The 26,352-nt window shown below is 39.6% G+C and overlaps 2 protein-coding genes across 3 annotated transcripts; both read right to left on the bottom strand.

The window, feature by feature from the left end:
• Window positions 1-572: 572 nt before the first annotated feature.
• ap1s1 (adaptor related protein complex 1 subunit sigma 1) lies at window positions 573-12,266 on the bottom strand. 2 transcript variants are annotated; one of them, XM_080896588.1, is made up of 6 exons: window positions 12,079-12,266; window positions 11,025-11,167; window positions 9,664-9,842; window positions 6,050-6,158; window positions 4,792-4,929; window positions 573-4,353 (listed from the first exon to the last, which is right to left on the bottom strand). In XM_080896588.1, exons 3-6 carry the CDS (start codon window positions 9,840-9,842, stop codon window positions 4,306-4,308), a joined length of 474 nt encoding a protein of 157 aa, XP_080752714.1. In that variant the 5' UTR covers window positions 11,025-11,167; window positions 12,079-12,266; the 3' UTR covers window positions 573-4,305. The 2 variants fall into 2 exon arrangements, with proteins under 2 accessions (XP_080752714.1, XP_080752713.1); XM_080896587.1 differs by lacking the exon at window positions 11,025-11,167.
• Window positions 12,267-17,068: 4,802 nt separating this feature from the next.
• On the bottom strand, window positions 17,069-21,392 carry serpine1 (serpin peptidase inhibitor, clade E (nexin, plasminogen activator inhibitor type 1), member 1). The gene is made up of 9 exons (XM_080892259.1): window positions 21,327-21,392; window positions 20,305-20,543; window positions 19,817-20,041; window positions 19,511-19,705; window positions 19,209-19,407; window positions 18,989-19,089; window positions 17,923-18,009; window positions 17,510-17,593; window positions 17,069-17,424 (listed from the first exon to the last, which is right to left on the bottom strand). The coding sequence occupies exons 2-9, from the start codon at window positions 20,540-20,542 to the stop codon at window positions 17,381-17,383; spliced, it is 1,173 nt and encodes a 390-aa protein (XP_080748385.1). The 5' UTR covers window position 20,543; window positions 21,327-21,392; the 3' UTR covers window positions 17,069-17,380.
• Window positions 21,393-26,352: the final 4,960 nt, after the last annotated feature.

The raw sequence follows: 26,352 nt of genomic DNA on the forward strand, positions 1-26,352 counted from the left end.
GGGCAGACGTTACAAAGACAACAAGTGTAGTGGTACAGGCTTAGTACACAGAGACAAGGGTGCCGGATTTAAGCGCTAAGGTGTTGGGAAAAATGAGTGAAAAAAGTAAACTAAGCAGCACTTGGCTGCATTTTAAATAATACTGAAGACTGCTGAGTGCAGAATCTATCAAACTAGGAGCTGGCTAAAGTGACACCAGATTTTATTTTCAGCCATTTGCCATTATGGAGGACAAAAGGTTTCAAACTTGTCCAGGCCTTAAAGCTGATGTGTGCTCTCCCATATAGTAATAAATGCATAAAAAAATAAGGCTTTTCTGAAAACAATGAATAGAAAAGTCTCACAGGCCAGAATACATGCTTCAAGCCATTTATAATTCTTACCCTGTTTGATCTGTTGCTCACCACAAACAAGCACAAGAAAAATTTGTTACCCTAAACTTTAGTTGCATAAGTTTTACAGCTTTCCCCACTGATAAAAACGCTTCATACTACACAAAATAATTAAGCAAAAACAACTGAATGAAAAAACAACTAAACGTATATCAAAAAAATGGAGTCTGAGCAATGAGCTACCAGAACTTTACACATTTATTTCTTACACTGAAAACCAAAGAGTCATGCTGACAGATTTGTCACAGCAGCTTTTTCTTTACCATCTAGAAACAGTTCAGAATCAGAATCAGCATACTTTATTAATCCCTAAGGAAATTATGTAAATATGTAACTTCTTTACAGTGACGTTGAGTTTCACTAGTCCAGCCCCTTAAGATCAACATTTGCTGTAGATCCTGGTGGTGTGGATCAGTGAACCAGTGTCTCCTTCACTCCTGGCATACAGCTTGATATCATCCGTGTAGAGGAGGTGGCTAATAATTGCTTAAGTCCTTGGCCAGCCTGTTTGATGATCTGACTGACGGGGGTTCAGGCCTATGCAGAACAGTAGTGTGGGGCAGAACATCTCCTTGGTAAATCCTGCACTTGAAGCTGACCTCTAGTGTTCGCCAAATCCCCATCAAATTCCTTATGGTCCTGTCTTGTACAGTCAGAGGAATCCCAGGATCCATGAGTGAGGCACTGAGTCATAGGCTTTCTTATGGTCAATCAAGGGAGTGCACAGGTTGGTCAGTCTTGTCTTACAGTCTCTGGTAACTGCTCAACCAGTAGCAGGTTTTCACCACTCTCACCACCCCAACATAGCACACTGGAACCTTCAACAGTTTTAGTAAATCCTTTTGTAACCAATGCCATCAGTATATTTTGTAACAAGCTTGCGAAGCTCTTGACAGAGCACACTGGTTTTACACAACATGAGATGTTCCTTGTGTGACACCTTTTTATAGGCCATCAGTTGGGACTTGAGAATTAGCTGATATTAATCTGCACCTGGCGGCAGGAATGCTTTCTAATTACAGAGGGAGTCTGACAAGAGCCAAATTGTGATAGCTAGACCACTGGATCAGCACATTTCCAAAACTGCAGCTCTTATGGAGTGTTCTCAGTCTGCAGTAGTCAAAAGTGGTTGAAAAGGACTAGCGATGAACCAGTGACAGGGTCATGAGCGGCCAAGGCTCACCAGTTCATCTGAGGAGCAATGGCTGGCCCGTGTGGCTGGTCCAACAGACAAGGTACTGTAGGCTTAAACTGCCCCCAAAATATTGGTTCTGAAAGGTTACTGAAAAACAGTGCATTGCATTTTGTTGGGTATGGAACTACATAACAGCAGAACAATATGGGTGCTCATGACCCATCCATCACCAAAAACACCAAAAATGGGCACTTGAGCATCAGAACTTAAATGCCTTAATGCAACTGCTGTTGTGATTTGGTGCCATTTAATTGAAATGGAACTGAATTGACCGTGGTGCCATGGAAGAAGGTAGCCTGGTCTGGGAATCATGCTTTCTGGGAATGGCCAGGTTCTGCTGGGGAACCTTGAGTCCTGTCATTCATGTGGATGTTACTTTGACATGTACAGCCAACCAAAGCCTTGTTGTAGACCATGTACATCCTTTCACTGAAATTGTAATCCCTGATGGCTGTGGCCTATTTGAGCAGGATAACCCTCGCTGCCACAAAGCAAAAATGTTTCAAGAATGGTGTGAGGAGCTATCTGTTTCTAACGCCTTGGTGCAAGGTGTGTGTGTGTGTAAACTGTAATCGTTTTAGCAGTTTATCTATTAAGAAGTAGGGATGGGTATCGTTTAGGTTTTATCTGATACAAGTACCAAACCGGTACTTTTGAAACGGTGCCGGTGCTTAAACGGTGCTCAAACCGGTGCTTAAAGAATGGAGAACACAAAATTGGTCCAAAAACCTCTCATGTTTAGCTGTTTTCCACTTTTTCTTTGGTCATTTTAGCCTTTTTGGCCAGGGTGAAGGGAGTACCTGTCATCAAACAAGAAGACAGCTGCATGTAACTACGACGGTGTTTGCTAGTTCATCTTACATGCATTAATGTAATAACGTGGTTAGCCTACTCAACGTAAATTACACACGAACAACATTAAGCTACTCACACAGAGAAGAGGAACGGCAGAGATGTGCACGGTGTGAGGTCTCGCAGCAAGCTATCAAATACGACGCTTTTCTCGGCTTTTAAAAAAACGCTATGCGTCGCCAGGTGTTTCATCAGATTCGAGGTGTTACCTCCTTTGCACAGTATCAGCTTAAAGCACTTGTTGCAGGCTGCTGAGTTTTAATCTTTTGCTGTGAAGTACAGCCAGACTTTTGACCGCTTCGCCTTGGGCATTTTTAATCTGTAGCTCTGCTCTAAAAGAATGTACGTACCTGGGCCCGCCTACTACGCTCGCAAAGGTAAAATGATTGGCTGGAATCCAAAGTGCATGACATCTCAGGAAAAAAAAAAAAAAAAAAGCACCGAAATAAAGCACCGAAATGTGCGCTGCTTTTCGGTCTGGTTACTACCATTTATGTCAGAACCGATACCGGTACCCATCCCTATTAAGAAGTCTATTATCCTGGAATTTTGTCAGGGGTATCAGCCTGGAAATTTTTCAACTTGTTCAACTGATTTTGAATGACCCGTTCCATTACTGCCCACTGCTCATTCAGCAAAAGTCTGTTTTTCACACAGATGTCACACTGAAAACAAAACTTTGTAAAACATTTACAGAACAATAAAATATAGTTAAGCTAGATAATTCTATCTGCCTTGTAATTTCACCCCAGCCCAAACAAGTAACCACTGCACACAGCATGTCCCTCCTATAACTTTCAACTCTGACCTTTACCTGTGTTCCTTCTCATTCTAAGTTGCACTTTTCTTAAACTGCATATGACATTTCCACCTCATCAGGATACAGTACATATTAATGGTTCAAATGTAAATAAGATCCTTTTTTTTTTAGTTCTGATGCCATTCTAAAATGTCTTTGGTTTATTCTTCACTATCAGTTTATCAAAGTTGTGCAATGAAAGATGGGCCAATAACAAGGAATATTCATACAATCTAAAAATATTAAACACCTGAAATAAACGTGATATATTCACACACCAATTGATTACCTAGTACAAGAACAATTTGAGTGGAGCCAGAAAATTAAAATGTCTAATTCTTGTAATTGTTTTGTTTTTAATTTCTTCACTGTTTTATGTAGCGCCTGCATTTCTTAACATGGTGTAAATATACTGTACAAGGCAGGAACACAAGCCATCATACGAGCGAATGGATTATCTAAATAACAGAATGACATTAAATGTTGTTAAATGTATGTATAAATTAAGTGTTTTTTCCCCAACTTACCATCGTCAATGCTTTAAAATTCACTAGTAGCACTTGTAGTGACATTAAATATTTATTACAGTCTTACTACTCAAGTGAGCCCATAGTCAGTACCTGACAAAGCTTCATGACATAATGTGCCTGCTCAACCAGTTTTTGTATCATAGCCCAGTCACACTGCAAAATCACAATACTGTGATAAACATTCAGCAAAATGTTACTTTGCTGAAGTGTATATAACCCACAGTGGTAAACACTGTGGGTTATTTTCTTAGCTGGACTCTGCCTTACTCCTTAAAAAGAATATAAACACACAACTCTGGCAGCCACATAGAAGTGACCTCCCCACCCACACACACGCACACTATCACCCACCCACCCAGAGCTAAAGGGCCTGGCACTGCAAGGTTCTTCCACTAACTGAGTCTCTCCCCCAGTTAAACAGTGTATATCAGTCCCCATTCACATATACATAGTACCAGTACTGTCAAGTTGATGCATGTTCTACCCTACACTGACCCACCCCCTGCCTTCTATATTCTCCCATAACGCTGCTGTGGGCTATGCCAAGCCCATCTCCTCCAGTACACTTCTCGGTGATTCGTCCTCCTGAAAAGATAAACAAATGGAAGACGCAACTTAAATTACAGACAACAAATTGTTCCATTCACATTGCATGGAGCTGTCACCTCTCACAGGCATACGTAGAAAGATGACCGTATGCCATTTATATTAGTATTACTGTATTATATGCAAAAAAAAATGCAACAGTTAGGGCTAGCTGACTCAGAGTGCAGGCAGAGAGGAAACTTACACAAAACTGTTTTTTCACCGACCAGGGAGGAACAAAAACGACACAAATTTACATATGCAGAGTGTACGAACTGCACAACTCCAAACTGAAGTTAGTCTGGTGATCATTAACACAACAAAATGTGTCCCACAGTCAGTCCATGACTTGTGACTGACTTTTCAGTGATAACTCACAGGTCACTAACTTTAACGCATCGTCTTCTTGAGTCATGTCAACTCTGAAGCCCAGCTTACCTCCTGCAGTAGGTCAGCTTGTTCAATGGCTTTGAGGACACTCTTTTTAGATGTGTCCTGAATCTCTCCTCCCATCAGGAACTCGTCTAAAATGAAGTAGGCCTTCTCAAAATTAAAGATGATGTCCAGCTCACATACCTACACATACACAAAACGCCACTCTTTACCATGCCAGGGAAAGTCTCAGAATGGTCTTTCAACTTTTCCCTTTTGAGAATTCAAACAAAATTATGTTTGAATTCATTGTGAGTACATTTTAACAAGTAGACATTTATCTTTCTGACAATAATAATTTTAGAAAACGTATACAAAATGATTCAAAGAGTGACTGCATGTATTATAGGAGTACATTTTTACTTAAACCAACTAAGGATAAGTTGCTGTACTAAGAATTATTGTTACCCCTGGACAAAATGTCAAACGAAATGTCAAACGATCACTGCGGCATCAATGAGTTAAACTGTCTAAATGCTTTCATCTTTAATAAAATGATCAGTGTTGCAACTTTACCAGGTGTAACAATTAAGTTTAACATCCAAGCATCCATGAAAACAGCATTTATTAAATTCAGCAGTTAGAAGTTAGCAGGAAGTTAGCTTGCTAGTTTCCATGTAAATATACCATGCTCTGAGAGATTTCAGAAAGAAAAAAAAATCAAACTTACAGCACTGCTGTCACTTAAATGAGGACAGAAAAACTAAACCGAACTGACCTTTGTAGGGTTACTGAAGTTGGGCTAGCTGGAATATAATGGTTTGCTACATGCTGGCTAGCTACAGAGCTATAGTTAGCATGATATAAAAACATTAGCACAGTGAAGCTGGAGGATGAAATATAAGTTTTTCCTGTTCCTGTTTCCATGTTAAGTTCCTGATCTTCAGCTTCATGTTCCCATTCCAATCTTTATTTGCCTCAGAGTGATTCTTTTCTGACTCATTCAAATTTTTGGTGTCTGAGCAGCTGGGTTGTAGTTACATGGTAAGGTTTTAAAACTGAGCTTTAAAAAGTGTTGCAGATGAATAGTAGTAATGAAAACCCAGACAGGTCGACAGTGATCATGGACTATTTTTAGGGGCTTGTTCTGATTAAACAGAACAAGATGCAAAGCATTAAAACATGCCAAAAACACAACAGCCTTAAAAAACGCAGAGTAGTTTGGACCCGGAAGCAGGATTCATATGCCGTCAACTAGTCTCTTCCTTCAAAGTAATTCACATGCAAATCAGAAAAATCACATTAAGATGCACATATGACTTACACTGCCAAAATATTTATCCAGCAACTCTACGAAACGGTGTATAACTTCGAGTGTGATCAGCTCATTGTCTTGCTCTTCAATGGCACAACAGAAATAAAGGCTGGCATACCTGCAAGACAATATACACAGAAGTAGAAACAACTTTAAAATCCTACATTGCCTTGTTCTCAAGTTATCGCATTCACTAGATTTGCAGAAAACGTAACCTCTGACCTTTATGTTAAGGCCACTGAGATTGAAACTCAAACATATTAAGTGGATTCACCTATGGTATCAATTTGAAAACCCAATGTCGCCTCGTTCTCAAGTTAACAAAAACCACCAAGGCCGCAGACTGCCTGCTGTGAGATCCAGTTAAGACTTTCTGCCTCAAAATTCATCACAGATTTTAAAAAAGAAAGAAAGACGAAGAACAACAACAACAACAACAACAGAAATGTACATACAGTCGAAGTATGACAGTTTACCATACCTGTGTAGGGCTGCCAGACAGAGCAAGCGTGCAGAGTTCTTTCAGTCCAATAACCTGTGTTTGGGTGCTGACCTATGAAGTAGCATCTGTGTTTTAATCAGTCACTTATCCCCCTGATCTTGTTGACTTGCCTGATTTTGTAATTTGTCCAAGGTAAGTGGGCTAAATGATTAAATCCTTAATTCTGCTTTCTGTTTTAAATGCATTGTTTGCCTAGTTGTGTTGTAACCTCCAAGTTGTGCTTGCGTTTTGGTTATTAACACATCAATATCTCATTATTATATCAATATCCCAAAGGTGTTCTATTGAATTAATATCTGGTGACAGTGGGGGCGATGTGAGTATAGTGAACTCATTGTCATGTTCAACAAACCAGGTGACTGGGGGAAGCTGTCGTCACAGGATGGGCACAATGTGAGCATAAGGGTTGGACGGGTCAGGAAAAATACTCAGGTAATGATCCCATTTAACACCTGCCTGAACATTTCATACAGTGTAGGATAGCCCCATGCTTACAGTGTAGGATAGCCCCATGCTTGCATACTATTTATGTCGAACTCTGACCCTCTCATCCAAACGTCGGATAAGAAACTGAAGCTCAACAGACCACACAATCGTCTTCCAATATTCTATTTCCCTATTTTGGTGAGCACATACAAAGGAATGGCACCCAGTGTGGTCTGCTGCTGCCATCTTGTCTTTTGCATACTTTGGCTGTAATGCAGGGTTATGTTGGTACTATGGTAAATGGACTGGTTCTTATATAGCTCTTTTCTACTCCACCTGAGCATTCAAAGTGTTTTATACAACTTGTCTTGTTCACCCATTTACACAAGCTCTTATTTTTCTCTGTACATGCTTTCTACCACATTCACACACATTCAAACTCAGATGGATGCATTGAAGAGCAACTTGGGGTTAGTATCTTTCCCAGGGATATTTGGCACATATGTATTTGGAACAGCCATGGATTGAACCACCAACCTTCTGATTAGCGCACAATGTGCTATACCTGCTGAGCTACAACAACCCTTATCAGATAGAAGAAGTCTTCTTCTCTGAAATGAACAAGTTATTTTTGCCCAAAGACCCACTGCTCCCTGCATATTTTCTCCTTTTCAGAACTTTCCCTTTAATTTCTAAAGAGGGTTGTTAGAAAATAGATCACCAATTTGTGAAACACTCAGAATAGCGTGCGTCAGAGCAACATCCATGCCACATTCAGTCACCTGAATTACATTTCTTCCCCATTCTGAGGTGCTGACCATGTCTACATAAATGCATGGACTGGGTTGCTGCAATGTCAGTGGCTGATTAGACATTCAACAAGTAGTTAAAAAGTTGTACCTAACAAAGGTATACCTAACCTATCTATAGACTTGGAGTACTGTGTTAAGCCACCCATCCTTTCTTTATATTTTGCTTCCACTGAGCCAGACTCTTAATTTTTTGTAATTTTTATTCAAAACTTTTACCTGGACATTGTTAGGGCTGTTTTTGTTTTTGTTGTGCATCTGCACCTTATTGTTGTCAATGCCTACGCATGGGACAGTGTGAAACGTAATTTCAATTCCTTTGTATGGCAAGTACATTTGAAGAAATTGACAAATAAAAGTATTCTATTCTATTCTATTCTAATTGTAGTTCACTGCCCAGACTGTCCTGTATTTACGAATCACTTTTGTTTTTTTGATTGATGAAATCTCCATAGTAGATAGTGAAAAACAGGAACTTTCCTGTCAATTAAATGTTTATGCTGGTGTAGCATGAATGGCTGTAGATGAAGTCTTTATCAACAGAAAAGATTGTTAGAAATTATTATTAAAAAAAAATAAAAATACAGTTAAAAGTCCAAAAATGTATGCCCTCCATCACATGTTCCAAAGACTCCAGTGGGCTGAATTGGTGTCTTTGCTGGATTGATTCTGCTCCCCTGGTCTTATGTTTAGCACCACTGATTTAGTCCAGTGTTAGACTATACTTGTAGAGGGGATGCGTTCTTTAGTGATGGTCAAGGGTGGTTCTGTGCCACATAAGATGGTTAGTCTAATTTCCTTCCCTTCGCCTCAGCTGAACTTGTCCGGTCTGTAAAATCTCAAGTATGCCTTCCAAAGCTCTGATGCAGAAAAGCAAATGTTCTAAGGCTTGTTGTGTCAACATTGGACTCAGCCATTAACTCTGCTAGGTGTGGCAAAGCCAGCTGATGTGGCTGGCCATAGTGGGAAGTAGGAGAGGCCACTGTGTCACTATATTAGTTACTATAGTGTGAAATGTGTAGGCTTCTTCAAATTTCAAATGACTCATAAAAATCTAATAATGTAACATTCAACAGAAAGACCTGATGCATCTTCTAAACCAAGTTGTTTTCCTTGGGTACAGCTGGTTTAAGTCCTTAAGATGTGTTTCTCTGACCAGGGAAGTCAAGGGAAGCAGGCCAGTAGTAACTTGCCCTGATGCTAAGAGCTCCTGGCAGTTAAGGCAATGCAAATCCAGCCCATGGCCCTGGTGATCAGGGCCACCCATATTCCTCCACTGATCACCGGATGTATGAGGCCATGGTTAGGTTCTCTGTAGTTAGAGCTCAAAGGCAGTAGTTCACCTAATTTGCCAAAGCAGACTTATAGTTCATCTACGTGTTCCACCAGTGGGGGCTGGGCTGGCAGTGAAAGACCATGTACCACTGTGGTGGACGTGGGCCTATCGTCCCCATCTATATGAAAGCAGCTTCTCTTTCCAACAGACATTAATTTTAATGAAATACTCAAATACAGACAAATATGTAGTTTTCCTTCCTGCTGTTTCTTTCTTGGAGACGAAGCACTGCCACATCTCATCCTTTTTACATGTTTAATACTGTGTTACTAACATTTCTTTTAAAAATTTCTAAACAATAAAGGCTACTGCCTAAATGTATAAAAGCACTAGTGCATTTCTTTAGTTTCTTGATAATTAGTGATAAATCAACAGCAGTTCATAGCACGAGTTAGCTACAAAAGAAAATGAAACTGTAAATATCTACTCTAGAAACAACTGTCAGTAACGTTAAAATGAGAAAAGATGAAAATAGTGTAAAGAAAGTACCACAAGAAGCACGTGATGATGTGATGAGTACAAAATGCAGGACTGCCCATGGCACTTTTACCTTTTATAGACAATCTTGAGGTCGCGCCATTCTAGAAAACTGCACATCTTTGGTTTGCGAGCCAACACTATCTGCATCAGCTCCCTGACCATCTTCTTCTTGTCACGCTCAGCTGTGGCTGTGTACCACTTCTGCAGTCGCAGCTTGCCCTGCCGGCTGAACAGCAGCATGAAGCGCATCTACATGCAAAAACAGAACAGCCCCCAAAAAGACAGTACAGCATATATGAGAACATGTATTCAATGTGTAGGTACATGTCAATACATAAATGTAAATTTGAATTACTGGCCCAGTAAAGGAACCTTTCCTGTTAACTGCATTCTTGTGCCCAATTATGAGTCACTTCATCACAGTTTTTTATCATTTGCTCTTTTTGTAAACATTATTATCAAGTCTGACATCATTAACAATTTCTGTGTTCAAATGCTCTTTCAACTCCCAAAAGCAAAGAAATACAGGGACGTCATTAAGAGTTAAATATGGTCAAAACTATTTCAGCTCCAATAAAATAATCAGTGTGGCTGCTCAAGTGTTGCACCATTATGATAAAGAGGATAAATAGGAGGGCCCCATATTAATAGAGGCAGATGCCATCATATGGTAGGAATCAATGGTATGGTATCAACGTTTTGCAATGTGGTCTGGATTACTTGCTTAGAAAAGGTTCAGGTTCAAAGTTTAATATACAGTGAAATCTGAAGTCAGCCCAAGAGAATCACATCCTTGGTGACAAATAAACCTCAGTGTGCACTGTGAGTCTTTAGAAATTAAACCATGTCAACAGTGCACATCTTTTAGAGCACGCGGCGGCTCCTGTCTGCTCAAATAACAAAGAACTGCACCATGTTTGAAATCCAGCAGAATAGATGCTTGGACTGAGATGTGCTGCACTCAAAAATCAACTCTGACATTTTGTGAGACTTTAACTTGTGGTAAACATTTCAGTAGACATATACTGCAAAAAAAGAGAATAGCATGCCAAATTGTTTTCTCAAATCACAATTAAAAAAAAAAGGTCTAATCTCCACTTGGTGTCTATATTATTAGATCATCATCCCATATCTACTTGGTCCAAGGGAGTGTCACAATGAAACACATAGGGAGTTAAGCCAGCATTATAAAATAGCCATTTTAAAATGTTATCCAGTCAAACCTACCAAAAAAACAAATAAAACAAAACAACCTCATGGCTTTCTGTAATAGGTTATTTAAATTCCAGTCTACTTATCCCACGCCCTCCAAATCCCTCAGTTGTTAATGCAATATCTCTCTGATACGTCCCAAGTACACTACTGAAAACTGGCAGTTCAAAAGTAGAAGGTGAACAAAGTGGAGCATTTAGCAGTTGAAGAGTCAGTTACCTTTTTCAGGTGCTGGAAGACCAAATTAGGACTAAAACCAAAATTAATAATGGATTTGGTCACTAAAGACTTGCACTAGGATGACAATCTTTAAATATTCTTTGTGAAGTCAGCTGGGATAGGCTTCAGCACCCCCCGCGACCCTGAAAAGGATAAGCAGAAGCAAATGGATGGATGGATGGAATGGATATGAAAGTCTATAATAACATAATGGCCATGACAAATTTACATTGCGATTGTATGTGGCGAGTGTTTCATCATCCTATGCTGTTTCCCCACTGGTAAAGGAAAGGGAGGAACTGACATCAAATGGCTATAATATTTTGGTTTGATATTACCTACACACATAGACGTCTTATACTGCATTTAAAGCAAACCCATATACATAACACTTCAATCACATAATGAAACCACTGGTATAAACTTAAGCTGTAATGTGTATTACAGCTATTTTAAAACTTTGCAGATTTGGCAATACTAATCCCCCGTATCACTTACTAATTATGTTTACTTACATGTGCCTGTTACCAGTCTACAGTCTATTTGGCAGGGACGAGTGTGGGAGCTATGGCAGGTAATATTAACATCACCAGTGTCAGTCACATCATTCGGCCACGCAGAGTTTCAAAAACAACTGCGCTGAGGTTAAGCAGAAAGTTAGCCACATAATGAAACCTATTTCATTACTTTATGTTGTAACCCTAGGCTGGCAGAAAGTAGGAAGCACGGCATCACCTCCGTTGCTGACGATAACTAAAACCTACAGATAAACTAATTACCTGCAACAAGGGCAGTCACACTAGTTTGTCCCTTATCTGTCATGCTAAAGTCTGACTAACATCACACAGATCACAAGCTGCACGAAAGCTATATACAGCGTAAAAAGCATGAAGCATGTTTCTTATGCTGGCCTGTTAGCTTGCAAGGCTATGCTGACAGAAGCCAGGTGTAGTTACCGCAGGTGGTGACTTCCTGGAATCATACACCTTGATAGCATTAGCGTAGCATACCCTCCACGTACACTTTTCCAGGCAGGTGAGACGTAATAACTTACCATTCTGTGGGATTTTTAACGTTTGTGTCACGTTACAAACGGACTGTACTCCCTCGTTGCCCACTCAGACGTACACCCGAACTAATGCCGAAAGTTCATTCCCGTGTGAGGTGCTCAACTACTGCGCTTGTAATAAGCGCAAACCCTTCCCCGACCGTTGCTTCTGCCAAAGCGCTTCCACATCCGAGGAGCATGCGCACTCCGGCACGTCTAACGTGACGTTTATGATTTCGTCTCACTTCCGGAGGGTTCGAATGATCTTAAAGTGTATGAAGTGTAGTGTTACATCCTCACCGTGTGTAACTGCGGACACTGAGTCCCTGGTAAAGAAAAAGAGAGAGTCTCCGTAGCGGTAGGATTTTCCATCATCATCATTCATTAAACACCGAAAAACCAGGTTTCTCTTCAGCATTGAAGCCACGCTCACAAAAAGTCAGAGCTCTGCTGAGTCAAGCATTCCTTTAACTTCATTGATTAAAAAAAAATAAATGAAATTTTATCTATTGAAGAACAAATACTCAAAGCCATAGACACATCATTATTTTAAGCTACTTTAAATGTCATTTATATTTATTTAGACTCTTTCACTTCAGCTAATCTAAATCTGAAATAACTTTAGTAATCGCTTCCTCCAGGTCATCAACGTGTCCATTAGACCTCATTACCCATTCCTGCTCAAACTATTACAATTAGTAAATGCTTTAATCTTAAATATGATCATCTATCTCTATTAATAGGCTATGTGCAATTAAGGTGGCAATCATTAAACTATTACTTAAAAAGCAGTAACTTGACCCAGCTGTCTTATGTAATTACTGACCACTCTCCAGCATTCCTTTTATCTCAAAAATTCTTGAAAGAGTTAAACAGCTAACCGATCATCTGCAGAGGAATGAAAAGAGTTTCAGTCAGGTTTCAGAGTTCATCACAGCACAGAAACGGCTTTAGTGAAGGTTACAGATCCTTTCCTCTGGCCTCTGACAGTGGACTCATCTCTGTGCTTGTTCTGCAAGACCTCAGTCCATCGTTGATACTGTTGACCACAGTATTTTATTACAGAGATTAGGACTTGCCATAGGTTTTAAAGTATGGCACTGTAGGGCTTTGCATGATATCTGTCTGATAGACTCCGTTTTTTTTTTTTTTTTTAAATAATAATGATGGATTGGATTTATATAGCACTTTCCAAGGCACCCAAAGCGCTTTACAATGCCATTATTCATTCACTCTCACATTCATACACTGGTGGAGGCAGCTACAGTTGTAGCTACAGCTGCCCTGGGGCAGACTGACAGAAGCGAGGCTGCCATATCGCGCCATCGGCCCCTCTGGCCAACACCAGTAGGCGGTAGGGTAAAGTGTCTTGCCCAAGGACACAACGACCAGGACAGAGAGCCCAGGGATCAAACCGGCGACCCTCCGGTTACAGATACGCTTCCCAACCCCCTGAGCCACGGTCGCCCTGTTTTTCATGTAAACGGAGAGTCCTCTTTACACACTAAGTTTAATTATCCAGTCTTTAAGTGATGGCGGGATGAACCCTGCTTCTGGGTCAAAACTACTCTGCGTTTAATAAGGCTGTTGTGTTTTTAAAATGTTAAAATCTTTTTCTATTTATTCTGAACTTCAGCACCCCTAAAAAGCGGGGTGGCTTTTTAGGGACTTGTGCTCAGTTGGTAGAGCAGGTCAGATACTAACCGGAAGGTTGGTGGTTCGAGCCCAGGCTCCTCCTCTCAGTGATGCCGCAGTGTTCGTTTGAGTTTGGGACCTGAAGCGGAGTTTGGACCCCAAAACAGCTAATGATGTCAGACTTAAAGACCGGATTGAGTTCCACATGGTTCTGTGCTAGGACCAATTCTGTTTACATTATACAAGCTTTCAGTAGTATCATTTGAAGTCACAGTATAGATTTTCCTCGCTAGCAGATGACACAACATGGTGTCTAACCAGATACTTAGTATCTAAATATGATGGGACGCAGAGTCTTCAGCTTTTAGGCCTTCTTTTCTAAAGTATATAGTTAGTGCTCGATCTGGTAACTCTAAATCCTTCCTTATTTGGACCTAGACTGCTGCAGGCTTCCTGTGATGCACGGACTGTTTCTTCATCTTCACTTACCTTTTTCACATGTGTAACTTGCTAACCTAGCCCTGTAGAGTCAGTGTTAAACACCTGGAATGCACAGAGTTGATTGGTTAAGTGGTATCATGTGGTATGGCTTAGCTTCCATCCAATTGGTCTGTGCATTTCTGCAGCCACTGAACCACTATCATAAAGACCAGAATAGCTGAACCAGTTAAAAATAGAAGTGCCCTCCCTGGTGTTAAATCATAAACTTCTGTTTTGGCTGTAGGTCTGGGTCCATATGGGACAGCCTGTGGGTCTGGATCTGGACCTTGGTCCACATAGTGGCCTCTGCTATAGAGGTTACACAGGTAGTCCAACTCCTCCAGGATGGTACATTAATATGTAAGGTTTTGCTGTGTCTCCCAGCATAGTCTCAAAGCATGAAGGAGATTGTTACAGAACCGCTCCTTTGTCACAGTAGGAACAGAATTAACAATTTTTGGAGAGTCTTTGAATTCAGCCCTCTGTAGGTTGAAAATGTTCATTTCCAGTGAACATTGTGGCATCTTTTTGTTCCCAACAGATCGCATATTACATATTATTATAGCTATATAGCACATTTTTTTTCTTATCAAGATCTAATATGTTTTCCAAGTTCCTTTAATTATGTGTTTGGGATATGATGCTGAAAAATGAAGACCTCTTGCCACTCATTTTCACTCCAGTTCTTGTGTAATGTTTCCCCTTCTTACAGTTTTTCTCAGTCGCTTTGGTGCATTTCTCACAACAGAATTAAACATTGCACAACAGTTAGTTCAACCACCACAACATGTAGTCGTTTTGGCACAACCCTGTGGCGGTTTCACGTTCACTGCGTCCAAAGGCAAATGCCTTTGGACATGAAGCAGTTGAGTGAGTACAAATATCTAAAGAATGGTCACGTTTGACTTCCTATTCATCACTATCTCCTTTCTTTTATCATGAATGTCACAATTATTCATACTTGTACCGGCTGAATAGTCATTGTCCTCACAACTAATAGTCTTCATTTCATTGCTTGTGTCAGTGCACTCAAAATTGTTGAACATCTTGTCAAACACTTTGTACACCCATTTTGAAAACCCTATTTTTAAGGAGTTTCCATGAAACCCCTGCACACGTTTGTATATCTTGACGAAGCGGGATTCAATCTTGCAAAAGGCGTGAACGAAATCACATTGGAGAAATAGCCACCATTGATGTCCCAGGCCAACGAGGAGGAAATATTTCAATGTGTGCAGCAATCTCAGAAAATGGCGTTCACACCCATATTCCTCGTATTGGTGCATACAATACACAACACCGGTTGGCTTTTCTGGACGCTCTTTATAGGGACCTAATCCCACAAAATGAAAGGGATGATCCTGGTGACAATCGGACAATGTATGTAGTGGTTTGGGATAATGTTAGCTTCCATCACTCTGCTGTAGTCGGGCAGTGGTTTGCAGCACACGACAGGATACTTATGGAGTTTCTTCCTCCTTACACTCCATTCCTAAATCCAATTGAGGAGTTTTTCTCTTTCTGGAGGTGGAAGGTATATGACAGGCATCCACATACCCAAATGACCCTGCTAGCAGCTATGGATGCAGCTTGTGATGACATCACAGCAGAGTCCTGCAGAGAGTGGAGTTGACACTCCAGAAGATACTTTCCCCGATGCATCGATAGAGCTGACATTCGCTGTGATGTTGATGCAAATATGTGGGCAGACAGACGGGAGCGTCTAGATATCAATGATTGATATGCAGCAGTGTCTGTTTTTCAGTTTTGTTTTTTTGTTTCATAACCACTGGAGTGAGGTTTACTGTCTAAGTGAGTTTATGTTTGCTGTAAAATGTTTGATTTACTGTATTTCCCCAGTTTGCACAATGCTGTGAACAGTTTCAATTAAATATTATCAAGAGTGCATATGGAGTGTCTTGATTTTCCTTTACAATTTATGGTTTTCAACATGCCATGCATGCTGTCCAGACTTGACATGTCATTGGGAAGCACCTACAAAGAAATCCGTCACAATGAGAACATGTTCAAACCATTTGATTTTGTGACCAAAGGTGCTGGTGTAATGACTTGTAATTGTGACAGCCCTGACACTTTGATTGATATAAGTACTTGCTTTTGATGAATGTATTATCTGTTTTGCTCAAGGGATTTGTTGTTGATGCATTGACAACTTATTTTGGACACCTGACTTTTCTTTTTGATGGAGTGACTCACTTTTGCAAGTTATCCACCATGTTTTGCAGTTTGCACTAATTGTTTTGAGAAGTGCCTTAGTAGTGGTGGAGAGTTCAATTCTGTTGTGAGAAATGCACCAAAGCGACTGAGAAAAACTGTAAGAATGGCTTCCTGACAGGTTTTCTTTGCTTTGGCGAATCAGTGACCCCACCCCACCCTATATCTTGCTTTCAGATACTGTTCATCTACTGTAGATAGATACAGATTTTTTTAGACATGCTTTTGTCTTCCACTTGTCTAGTTTCCTCAGTCACTGCACACCATGCTAGGTGTTCAGGTTTTCAGCTAATACCTATTTTGCAGCTTAATAGTACAAAAATGCTGTTTTGTGCGAAGCTTATCTTTGGCAGATTTAACTAAAGCAATGGGAACTAATATTTCTGTTATGTGTAGAAACTATATTGATTTGTTAGGTCCCTTTTGATGCTTGAGTCAGGGGGGGAACAGAAAAAGTCAATGTTAACCTTTCAAAGAACTCCTCAAAGACTGCAACAATGTAAAAAATATAGTAGTTTAATAAATACAAGCATAGTGACAGAAATAAAAATGTAAGAACAAAACAAACAAAAAGTATGAAATATATTTTTTAACAGTAATAATATCAAAATATAACTATTTATAAATACTAATCCATTCAGCGTCCCTCCCTTACAATTAAATCAATATCTTTTGTATCAGGAACAGGTGAAATACCTCATATGTTCACTTTCCTTTATATCACAATATGTTTTATCACTCAGAAACATTCAGAGAAATAAATAATCTATAAAGAAATATATATATATTTAGCAAAATCTTTTTCAATAATGTTGTAAATAAACCTTCCAGTGATAAAGTTTACAGTTTCAAATATGTCATCTGATGTAAGTAGTATATGTCAGATATGTCATCCATTGGATGGTCATGTGGAATTTTAGTAGCCTCACGCAGGGGAATGAAAGGTTTTCAGAGCGGGTTACTGCTGAGGCTGGTTGAACTGACCCATGAAAAGAACAGCACCTAAACATAAAAAGGAGAACATTAGGGAGCCACTCTACCAATTAGCAGTCGGTCATTGTAAAATTGTATTCTAGTGAAAGGTTACCTGTGAGTTTGTGCTGGATAAGGAAAAGGAACGGTCGGTCTAGAATGATCTCCTCTACGGCCATACGAGAAAACAAGACAGCAGCTAACAGAATAATGAAAAAGAAAGGGGGGTCAGTGCTGGGTTTATGTGGGGACCTCATTTGGACCCCTCACATCATCTTCAAATAGTTCTCCTGATACATTTTTTGTTGAAAAGTATTTGTTACAATTTGATTAATCACAAAAAATGATTAAAATATTTTCTCTGTGTCTATAAATCAATATCTATAAACATTAAGAACTCTGCTTCTGTTGCCTATTTTCAACATCCCCTTTTAGCTTACATCATATTATGTTCCATACTACCATAAAAAATCAATTATATCACCTGTGCCACAAATAAATATATATAGACTTGAGAAATGAGGGTACCTGTTGATGCTGCTCCTTTGGTTCCCTCTTCATTCACCTCAATTTTCAGTTTTTGCAGGACCTTCGACACACACAGCCTTTGATCCACTTGAGGCAAAAACACAAAAAAACAAAAACAAATGAGTAAATAAAGAACAAAACAATTACATAAAATGTGTTTTTTTTTCATTATGTAGTTTTTTTAAACCTTAAATTTTTTTATCTGCTTATTTATAATCTATCATTAAGGCTTAAAATGCTTCAATTTTTAAATATGGATAGTCTTGACACACAGGCTTTTAAGGTGGTTGTAATGAAAAGATAGATAGATAGATAGATAGATAGATAGATAGATAGATAGATAGATAGATAGATAGATAGATAGATAGATAGATAGATAGATAGATAGATAGATAGATAGATAGATAGATAGATAGATAGATAGATAGATAGATAGATAGATAGATAGATAGATAGATAGATAGATAGATAGATAGATAGATAAAAAAACTGAATGATCATCTCTGAAAGACTGGTTTATTTCAAAAGCTCCAGTCAGGATTAAGAGTGTATCATAGTGCAGAAACAGCTTTAGTGATGGTCATGAACTATCTTCTGGACTCATCTCTTTGTTTGTCCTGCTGGACCTCATTAAAACACCATTCGTGTTAAACAGTTCAGTTGTTTGAATTCTATCTGTAACACACTCCGATTTGTTCATATAACAACACAATACACTCATGACTCCAAGTTTGTAAGGAATCTTGGAGTCATTCCTGACTCCAAGATGATAGCACTGATAGCACTGTTCTATCTACCCGAACACTCACAGTGCTTTATACAACTTCTCTCATTTATACCATTCATATGCTTAAGTGCTTTCTATCTAACATTCACACTTAATTATTCTCCAGTGGATGCATCGGAGAGCAGCTTGGGATTAGTATCTTGCCTGAGGATATTTGGCATACAGACTGGGGTAGCTTGGGATCAAACCTCCAACTTTCTGATTGGTAGATGACCTGCTGCACCTCTGGAACTACAGTTACCCCCAAGAGGTGAACATTTAACAAAAAGGTTGACTTACAGGTGATGCGTGTGAAGTCTGCAGTAGCTGGGTTGAAGATGTCTCCTAGTCCCATGTTAACTAGCGCAGTCTTCAGATTCACCTCGGAGTCCAGAGTAAACCTTCAAAACACCAGTCTTTCAGTTTCTTGTGTTTTGTTTAGGCTGACAGCCTTGTGATAATCAATATGAATCAATATAATTTATTGTTAGCTCCAAAGATACACTCTGACCACTCTTACCTAGGCAAGGCCAGCTGCCTCCTGACATTCCTCAGCTCTGTCCTCCACTGTCGGATCTTCTGGCTGCTCAGATCTGCACTGAGCGTGCTCAGAGGAACTTCAGGCTCAAAGGGAGACACCAAGAGCATGCTCAGTAAGTCGCCCTCATATGGGACCTCAATCACATCGTAATCCACTCCATCAGCGGTTACAAACTCTCCTGTTAATTGAGGGGAAAAGAAAGGCCTTAATGAGTAAATACAGATAGAGACCTTAGTCATCTGTGGAACCGTCTGATAAACAAGTGCAACAACGTGGCCCACCGTAGTTGAAGCGGTTGGTGATTCTCATCATGTGGACTGGCACAGTGCTGCCATTAGCACAGTGGAACATCCTCTCCTGTGTCAGTTTTGGGTCAAAGGGAATTTTCCAGAGCCCCTGGAAGTGGAGCGCATTAAGGAGGACGAGGCGTGTCTGATCAGTCAGAGATCCAGACTGCAAGAATTCAGGGATAAGACCTGCAGAAGAGATGACCAAACGATTTCAAAGATGGACACAAAGATAGACGTCAGCAGAAATCAAAGCTGATGGAGGTTTCAGACGGGTTTGAGTCTGCTATATGAATATACCTGCAGTGTGATCTGAGACCCATGCATTGATAACGCTGATGGCTTGGTCTGGCTTCGTGAAGTCCACCTGGTGAGGGTTGGTCTTGAAGGCCTTGGCCAAGGTCCGGTGATATCTCTTCTCCAGATTCATCTTCCTCTCCACCATCACCCCGTTGGCTATTTCTACCCCTTCCTCAGTGGACAGGCCCCGCTGCAGAAGCCACTGCTGCCGAAGCATCCCCCGCTCTGCGGGACGAGTTTTGTTTTTTCATGGTTATGGTCTTGACATGCTCTAGTCTACCAAAGTCACAAAACTACCTTTTTTTAATCTTTCTTTAACTTAGTTACAAACTTCCTTTTGCAAACGCTACAGTATGTGTAAAAACAGTAAATAGTGCCATATTGTTGTCCTGATGCTAAATACTTTATGGATATATTCTCATTATTTCCTGTAACCTGTTCCTGTTGCCGCAGTCCCACTTTGTTGTCTGGATCTAGATGTCACTCACCTTGCAGAGAAAAACCCATAGCTGTAGTTAAGGCCTTGCTGGTGTTTCCATTTGCACCAAGCTGAGCCATGGCCAGAACAGAGGCCACGCCATATGGGGACAAGACCACATTCTTGTCTGTTGACTCCTGGGCCAACTGGTAGAAGACCTTCAGCCCAAAATCAGTCTGCTTATCCTGCAGAGAACTCAGTCCCACTCTGCTCAGAGCCAGCACCAGGAAAATATATACACAAAGCATTCTGGAAAAGAAAAATGAGAATTTCATCAAATATGAATAGTGGTGATTCAGTATGCAGCAGACACTCTGTATCTGGCACCTGCAAGTATAACCTTTCTTCTCAAACAGCTTTTCTCGCAGTGATTGTACACTACATCACTAAAACTGATGCATTCTTTAGAAATAGGTATTGTTTCCATTTAAAGAGGAGTGGGTTTTTGTTTAACCTTGTGTCTGTAGATCCTTTCTGATTCTTAGTAAGAAACTGCACTGGATTACACAGTGGTACAGAGAAAGGTTAGAGACCTGTCAAAAGTTGGCCATAAAATGATGTCTTAAAAGTATGACTGTAAAAACTTGCATACAGAAAGGTTCAAGCAAAGAGTATGAAAATAAATAAAGACAGAAAGAAAACGTGTCAAACTAGCCACAACTGGTAGATGTAAAAAAAAAAGAAAGAAAAGAAGAAGAATATATTAGTCCACTTCTAACTGTGCTTCAGTCAAACACTGACTCAGGATAATGAGATTTAATAATAATAATTCAGGATAGGATTTATAACAGATTCAGTTTGTTCTTAGGAACTGAATGCAAGTCAACATAATAGACATGTGTATTAAAAAAAGCTGTGCACATGTGATTGATGATGTAATTTATGGATGTGGACAAGATCCACTGAAAACTACTCAAGAGGCTAAATTACACTTTATTGTATTAAATACCAATTTCCCTTCTAATTCCTTGTAATGCTGTGTGTGCCTGTATGTATAAGATAAAGTCTGAACTGTCAGGTTCAGGTCCTTACCTTGTAGCTGGCGTGTGTCCAGTGTAGTATTTCAAATCCCTGTTTGTTCAGGTTGGGTCTTCTCTGCTGGTCCCTGAGTTTGAAATACTGACAGCGGTTTGCCTATTTATACTAAAAGACTGCCTCCCTCCTACGCACACACATAAACACACAAAGCGTTGGAGACGATGATGTCATCTGACACTGTCTGGACAGACTTCCTTTTCATGAACACACATGTCCACTCACCCTCCCTCTCACTTTTTTCCTTGTCTCTTTTTCCAAGTTATCATTGAGGATATGGAAAGTCACTTAACTCTTTCCCCACACGGACACACACACATTAGTCTGTTCTTCCTGCTCATGCTGGAACAGTTAGTCAGAGGTGAATGCACAGTAATGTTTCGTAATCACTAATAAATATTGCTGGCTGACAGGCAAGTGCTGCACTCTCGAATGCTCTGCATTTTTCTACAGGAAATATGGTGTGGAAGTAAAAGTGCTATCTGTTATTTGTTTTTCTTTGGAAGGCTATTTTTGACTTCTTTTAGCGTGTCACAGGTTAAAAACATATATAATCCAGTGCTGCAGTGAGTGGTATACATGCTCATGTGCTTTCACTTTGGGTGGGGATGCATCAGAATTCCAAATTTAGTCACAACTTTTAACATTCCTTATCCCACTACTCACCAAGCATCTGGTAGACAGGACAGAGAGTTGCATTTTACACACTTTTTCCAAGTCTATCTACGGAAGCTTGTGGCAGCCTAACAAAATTGTAATTGAAGCCATTTGTTATATAGAAGAAAGCAAAATCAAAGAGCTTCCTGGACCTGATTTTGTTATGGAGTGTTTCAATTTCCATTACTAAGAAACAAAGAAACAAAAAGGACAAGAAGATGTTAAAACACTGCAGATACCCAGGAGACACAGAAATTACCAAACTGCATCCCTTAATCATCAGAATACAGTGTCAACAATTTTTCCTAAGAAGTAGGACCAAAACCATCTGTGGATTATCCAGAGTAACAGAAACATAAGAATCACCAAAAACACAAACTAAGTATAAAATACATAAATAAAAAAGGTGAACAGATGTTGTGCTGCTGGAACATCGTTTCTGTGAGGGGACCTTATATAACAAGCTGCATTCACACAAGCTGTTTCATCCTTGAGAGCTTTTCTAACATTCACTCACATTCTGATGGATGCACTGGGAGAACTCGGGATTAGGATCTTGTCGAAGTATAGTTGACATGCAAACTGAAGCATCCAGGGATCAAACCACCAACCTACTGATAAGTAGATGATGTACCTCTTGAGTTATACTCAGACTGAAAAGATGTGCAAATGTAATTTCATGAATACCTTATTAACAGAGAAAATCAGTTTAAACTAGTTCACCTTGTGTAAAACATTCAAAATAATTCCAAAGAAAAACACAAACCTAGGCTACAAATTTTAATGACAAGGTTTGGGAACCAGATCTTTCTTTATTCTAAGATAACTGAGTCTTTGACAAATGTTTATGGCCATTGACAGTGTCTGGCATTTTTTGCCCTGGCTTTTAAATAGATGTAGTTTTCTGTCTTCAAAATACTCAAAATTTGTTTATTAAGCCTGAGAAGCTCCCACTACTAATACCCTGGGAATGTGACACAGCCACAACAGTGAGAGAATAACAACAGTGAACAATGGGATGACAAGTCCGTTATCAAGCCTTTAGGATCACCACTGTTATTTTTACACATTATGCTGTTTTTGCTTTAGACAATGTTTCCTAAAATATAAAGATGCATCAGCACATCTGGTTACTGTAACTTGGCCCCACAACCCCTGAGGATTTAGTACATTCCATGTAAGGCTGTGACTGGAAATTTGGTTTGTACACCCACTCAGTTCTCTGTGAGAGAAAACAGGAATGAACTGTTGCCAAGACAGCAAATAACACCACACACTGACTCTTAGTTTTGTTATTGCTTAGCTATTGATTTGTATTTATTCCCAGGTATTTTTGTCCTAGTTATTGGGTTTATTTGTTCCCTCTGTGGGGCTCGTCCCTCTGTATCACTTTTCTCTGGTTAATTTATTTATACATCCATGTTTCTCTATTTAGTTATAAGTCTTATTTCCTGTTTTATATCACCTTCTCATATTGGTAAATGGACTGGTTCTAATCAATCTGAGCGCTCGAAGCAATTTACACAACTCCACACAGTCTGGCTACACTGTCACTAATAACTCTGCGTGCTCTTTGGTTAGAATCCAGGTGACTTGAATAAACCTCATGGGTTTGAAAATAGAGTTAAAATTAAGAGGATAAACAGAAATTTCAGTTCAGTTGTATTTATATTGTGCTAGTTCACAACATTATTACTTTATATATAATTATAAATTTCAACAAAACCTAAAGGCTTAAAATTAACATTTGCACTAATTTTCAGCAATAATATGGTATATTACAGCTGATATATTGTTATAGTATAGCCTAAAAAAAGTGTGGTGACTGCTGCCTTTTGAGTAATACGGTGAGGGATGATCATGTTATGACTGATGTGTCAGAGTGTGGTTGTTCCTCTGTATCAGCCCATCACAGCTGCAGGGACATGTACAATAAGTCCTGAGTGTAACATTTCTGTAGAGACCTATCTCCACACATCAAAGCTGATGTGGTCCTTGTGTTGACTCATCCACTTTCTGTCTGTCTTGCTACATCATGCTCTCTTCTCTCCTGTTTTATGTTCATTAACTGCACCTTCTGTTTCAGGGTCTTCCTCTGTGTGCCACCTTTGCATCCAGCACACCTATATTTCTTCTCTGTGCAGGTACCTGGTTGTGTCTGAGGGACTTGCCAAGAGCGAGTTTTTCCTTGAGAAACAGTTTATCTGTGAATCTGTAGTGGAGACCAGGACATTCCAGCTATCATTCCTTATGCTGTCTGTTGTTTTTACCTTCACTGTAAATAAACACACTGTTAGTGAACCTACTGAGTCCAGTCTTCTCTAGTGTTCATGATGAAAGCATTTTGGCAGCTACCAAAATGCATCCTGATTTTTCTTAAAAACAAGAAATAATGGACTGTAATTATTCTGCTGATCAGTTCTAATAGTTTGTGGTTTAAAAGTAATTAACAGGGTTCATAGCAGTTTGGCCGATCTCAGATGAAAATAATTTGTCAAAACAATTCATCCATGTGTTTTATCTTAATTACTCCCCTTTTTATCCATTTCTTTCAGAAAACTATCAAAAAATGTCAAAACTTTGAAGCGCTCCATATTAACAGCAGGTACTTTTGTTGACTTGGAGGCCCCATTATTTCAGAAGTTTTGGTTAAAACTTAAAGTACATAAATATCTCTGAAGACAAAAGTCACTGATGAAGATACACTGTCTTACTTTCAAACTAGCCTCTCCTTTTCTAAATGTATTCTCTATGAAATAAGCAGAGAGGGGGCCAATCACATTTATACTGAAATTTACTAACATGGTTATCATACAAAACACTAGAGTAATGTGACAGTTACTTTTAGTGTATTGACTATCATGTTGAGCTGTATACGACACGGCTCTCAGCCATCCTACCAAAATGAGATAAAACTGAGGCACAGTTATCATATTCATATCCAGCAGTATTCCTCAATTATTTTAACATTTTACTGATATACAGGGACCAAGCCTACAAAAACAACAGAAAGTAATTTTGTTACATAAGTTCCTGCTGTATGTATGATGAAACAGTTTTATATAATCCCTGAAAGTGCAAAGCAGTCAATGAGAGACAGAAGAAATGGAAAACTCAAGTGTTTGTGGTTAGGTGAGTAAATGGGTGTGATTGTGGTGAACAGATAGAAGATCGCTTATGTTCAGAAAACGGGAATTTCCATCCATGAAATGTATTCGCTACTTCATATTCCACAATCAACTGTTTATTATATTCTAACAAAGTTGATGCGATTTGGATTGAAAGCAACTCCACGTAAAATCACAATGGGATCAGTGGATAGTGAAGCGCGTGGTGTACAGTCGTCCCAACTCTCTGCAGAATCAAACGACAGTTAGTCTGCTGTCTGCGGCAGGGGAGCAAACTTCCGGCGGCATGCGAGAATGTGTGACTTATTAGTGACCCGTCAGTAAGTGCGAGCTTCACCGGCCTGCTGACAAACCATGCAGGCAGGGGCGGGGCTTTGTGTTTATGGACACCAATCACACGCAAAGACAGACTAGGATCATACCATTACGTGAAACAAGGAAGGGGGAGGGGGCAGACATTCCAAAGACACCAAGTTAGTGGTACAGGCCGGGTACACAGAGGAGATGAGCATCTGGCTGCATTTCAGTGCGATTGGAGACCGCAAAGCAGAATGCAGAATTTATAAACTTAGGAGCTGGATAAAGTTTTGGAGGATGAAAGGTTTCACATTTCTCCTTAAACCTCATGCTCTTCTCCCTAGCAGTAGTAAATGAATTTAAAAAAAAATGATGTAGCACTTATCTATCTATACTATTAGGCGAGTTATGTAAACTGCTTTGAGTGCTCAGATAGATATAAGAAGGTGAAGGAAAACTAAGCACGAGAAACAAATAACTGTCAAAGCAGGCAACTTCTAAATATCTCGTGTTGCCACATGTATTTCCACGTGTGGGACTAATAAAGGTTATCTTATCTTATCTTATCTTATCTTATTGCCTTCCAGTAAGTTTTAATAACCCGACAGTCCCAGAAAATATAATAGTCTGCATTTGTGTTTCCACATCACAGTCATAGTGAGATTTTTGGTATGTTGTAATAAAGTAACTTATCAGGCTTTTCCAACCAAACTCCCTCCAGCTCACACAGCGTCTTTGAATGGCAGAGATGTAGAAATGTGTGCATGTAGCACAGAGTCATGGTTCACTGAGTCTCAATGAGTCTCACAGGCCGGAATGTGCTTGAAGACTTTTACAATTCTTAACTTGTTTGATCAGCTGCTCACCACAAACGAGCACACATTTGACTTTTAACAGTTTATCCCACATTCATACTACGTGAAGTCATCAAGCAATAAACA

Source organism: Rhamphochromis sp. 'chilingali' (genome assembly GCF_963969265.1).
Source record: "Rhamphochromis sp. 'chilingali' genome assembly, chromosome: 1".
Classification (NCBI taxonomy): Eukaryota; Metazoa; Chordata; class Actinopteri; order Cichliformes; family Cichlidae; genus Rhamphochromis; species Rhamphochromis sp. 'chilingali'.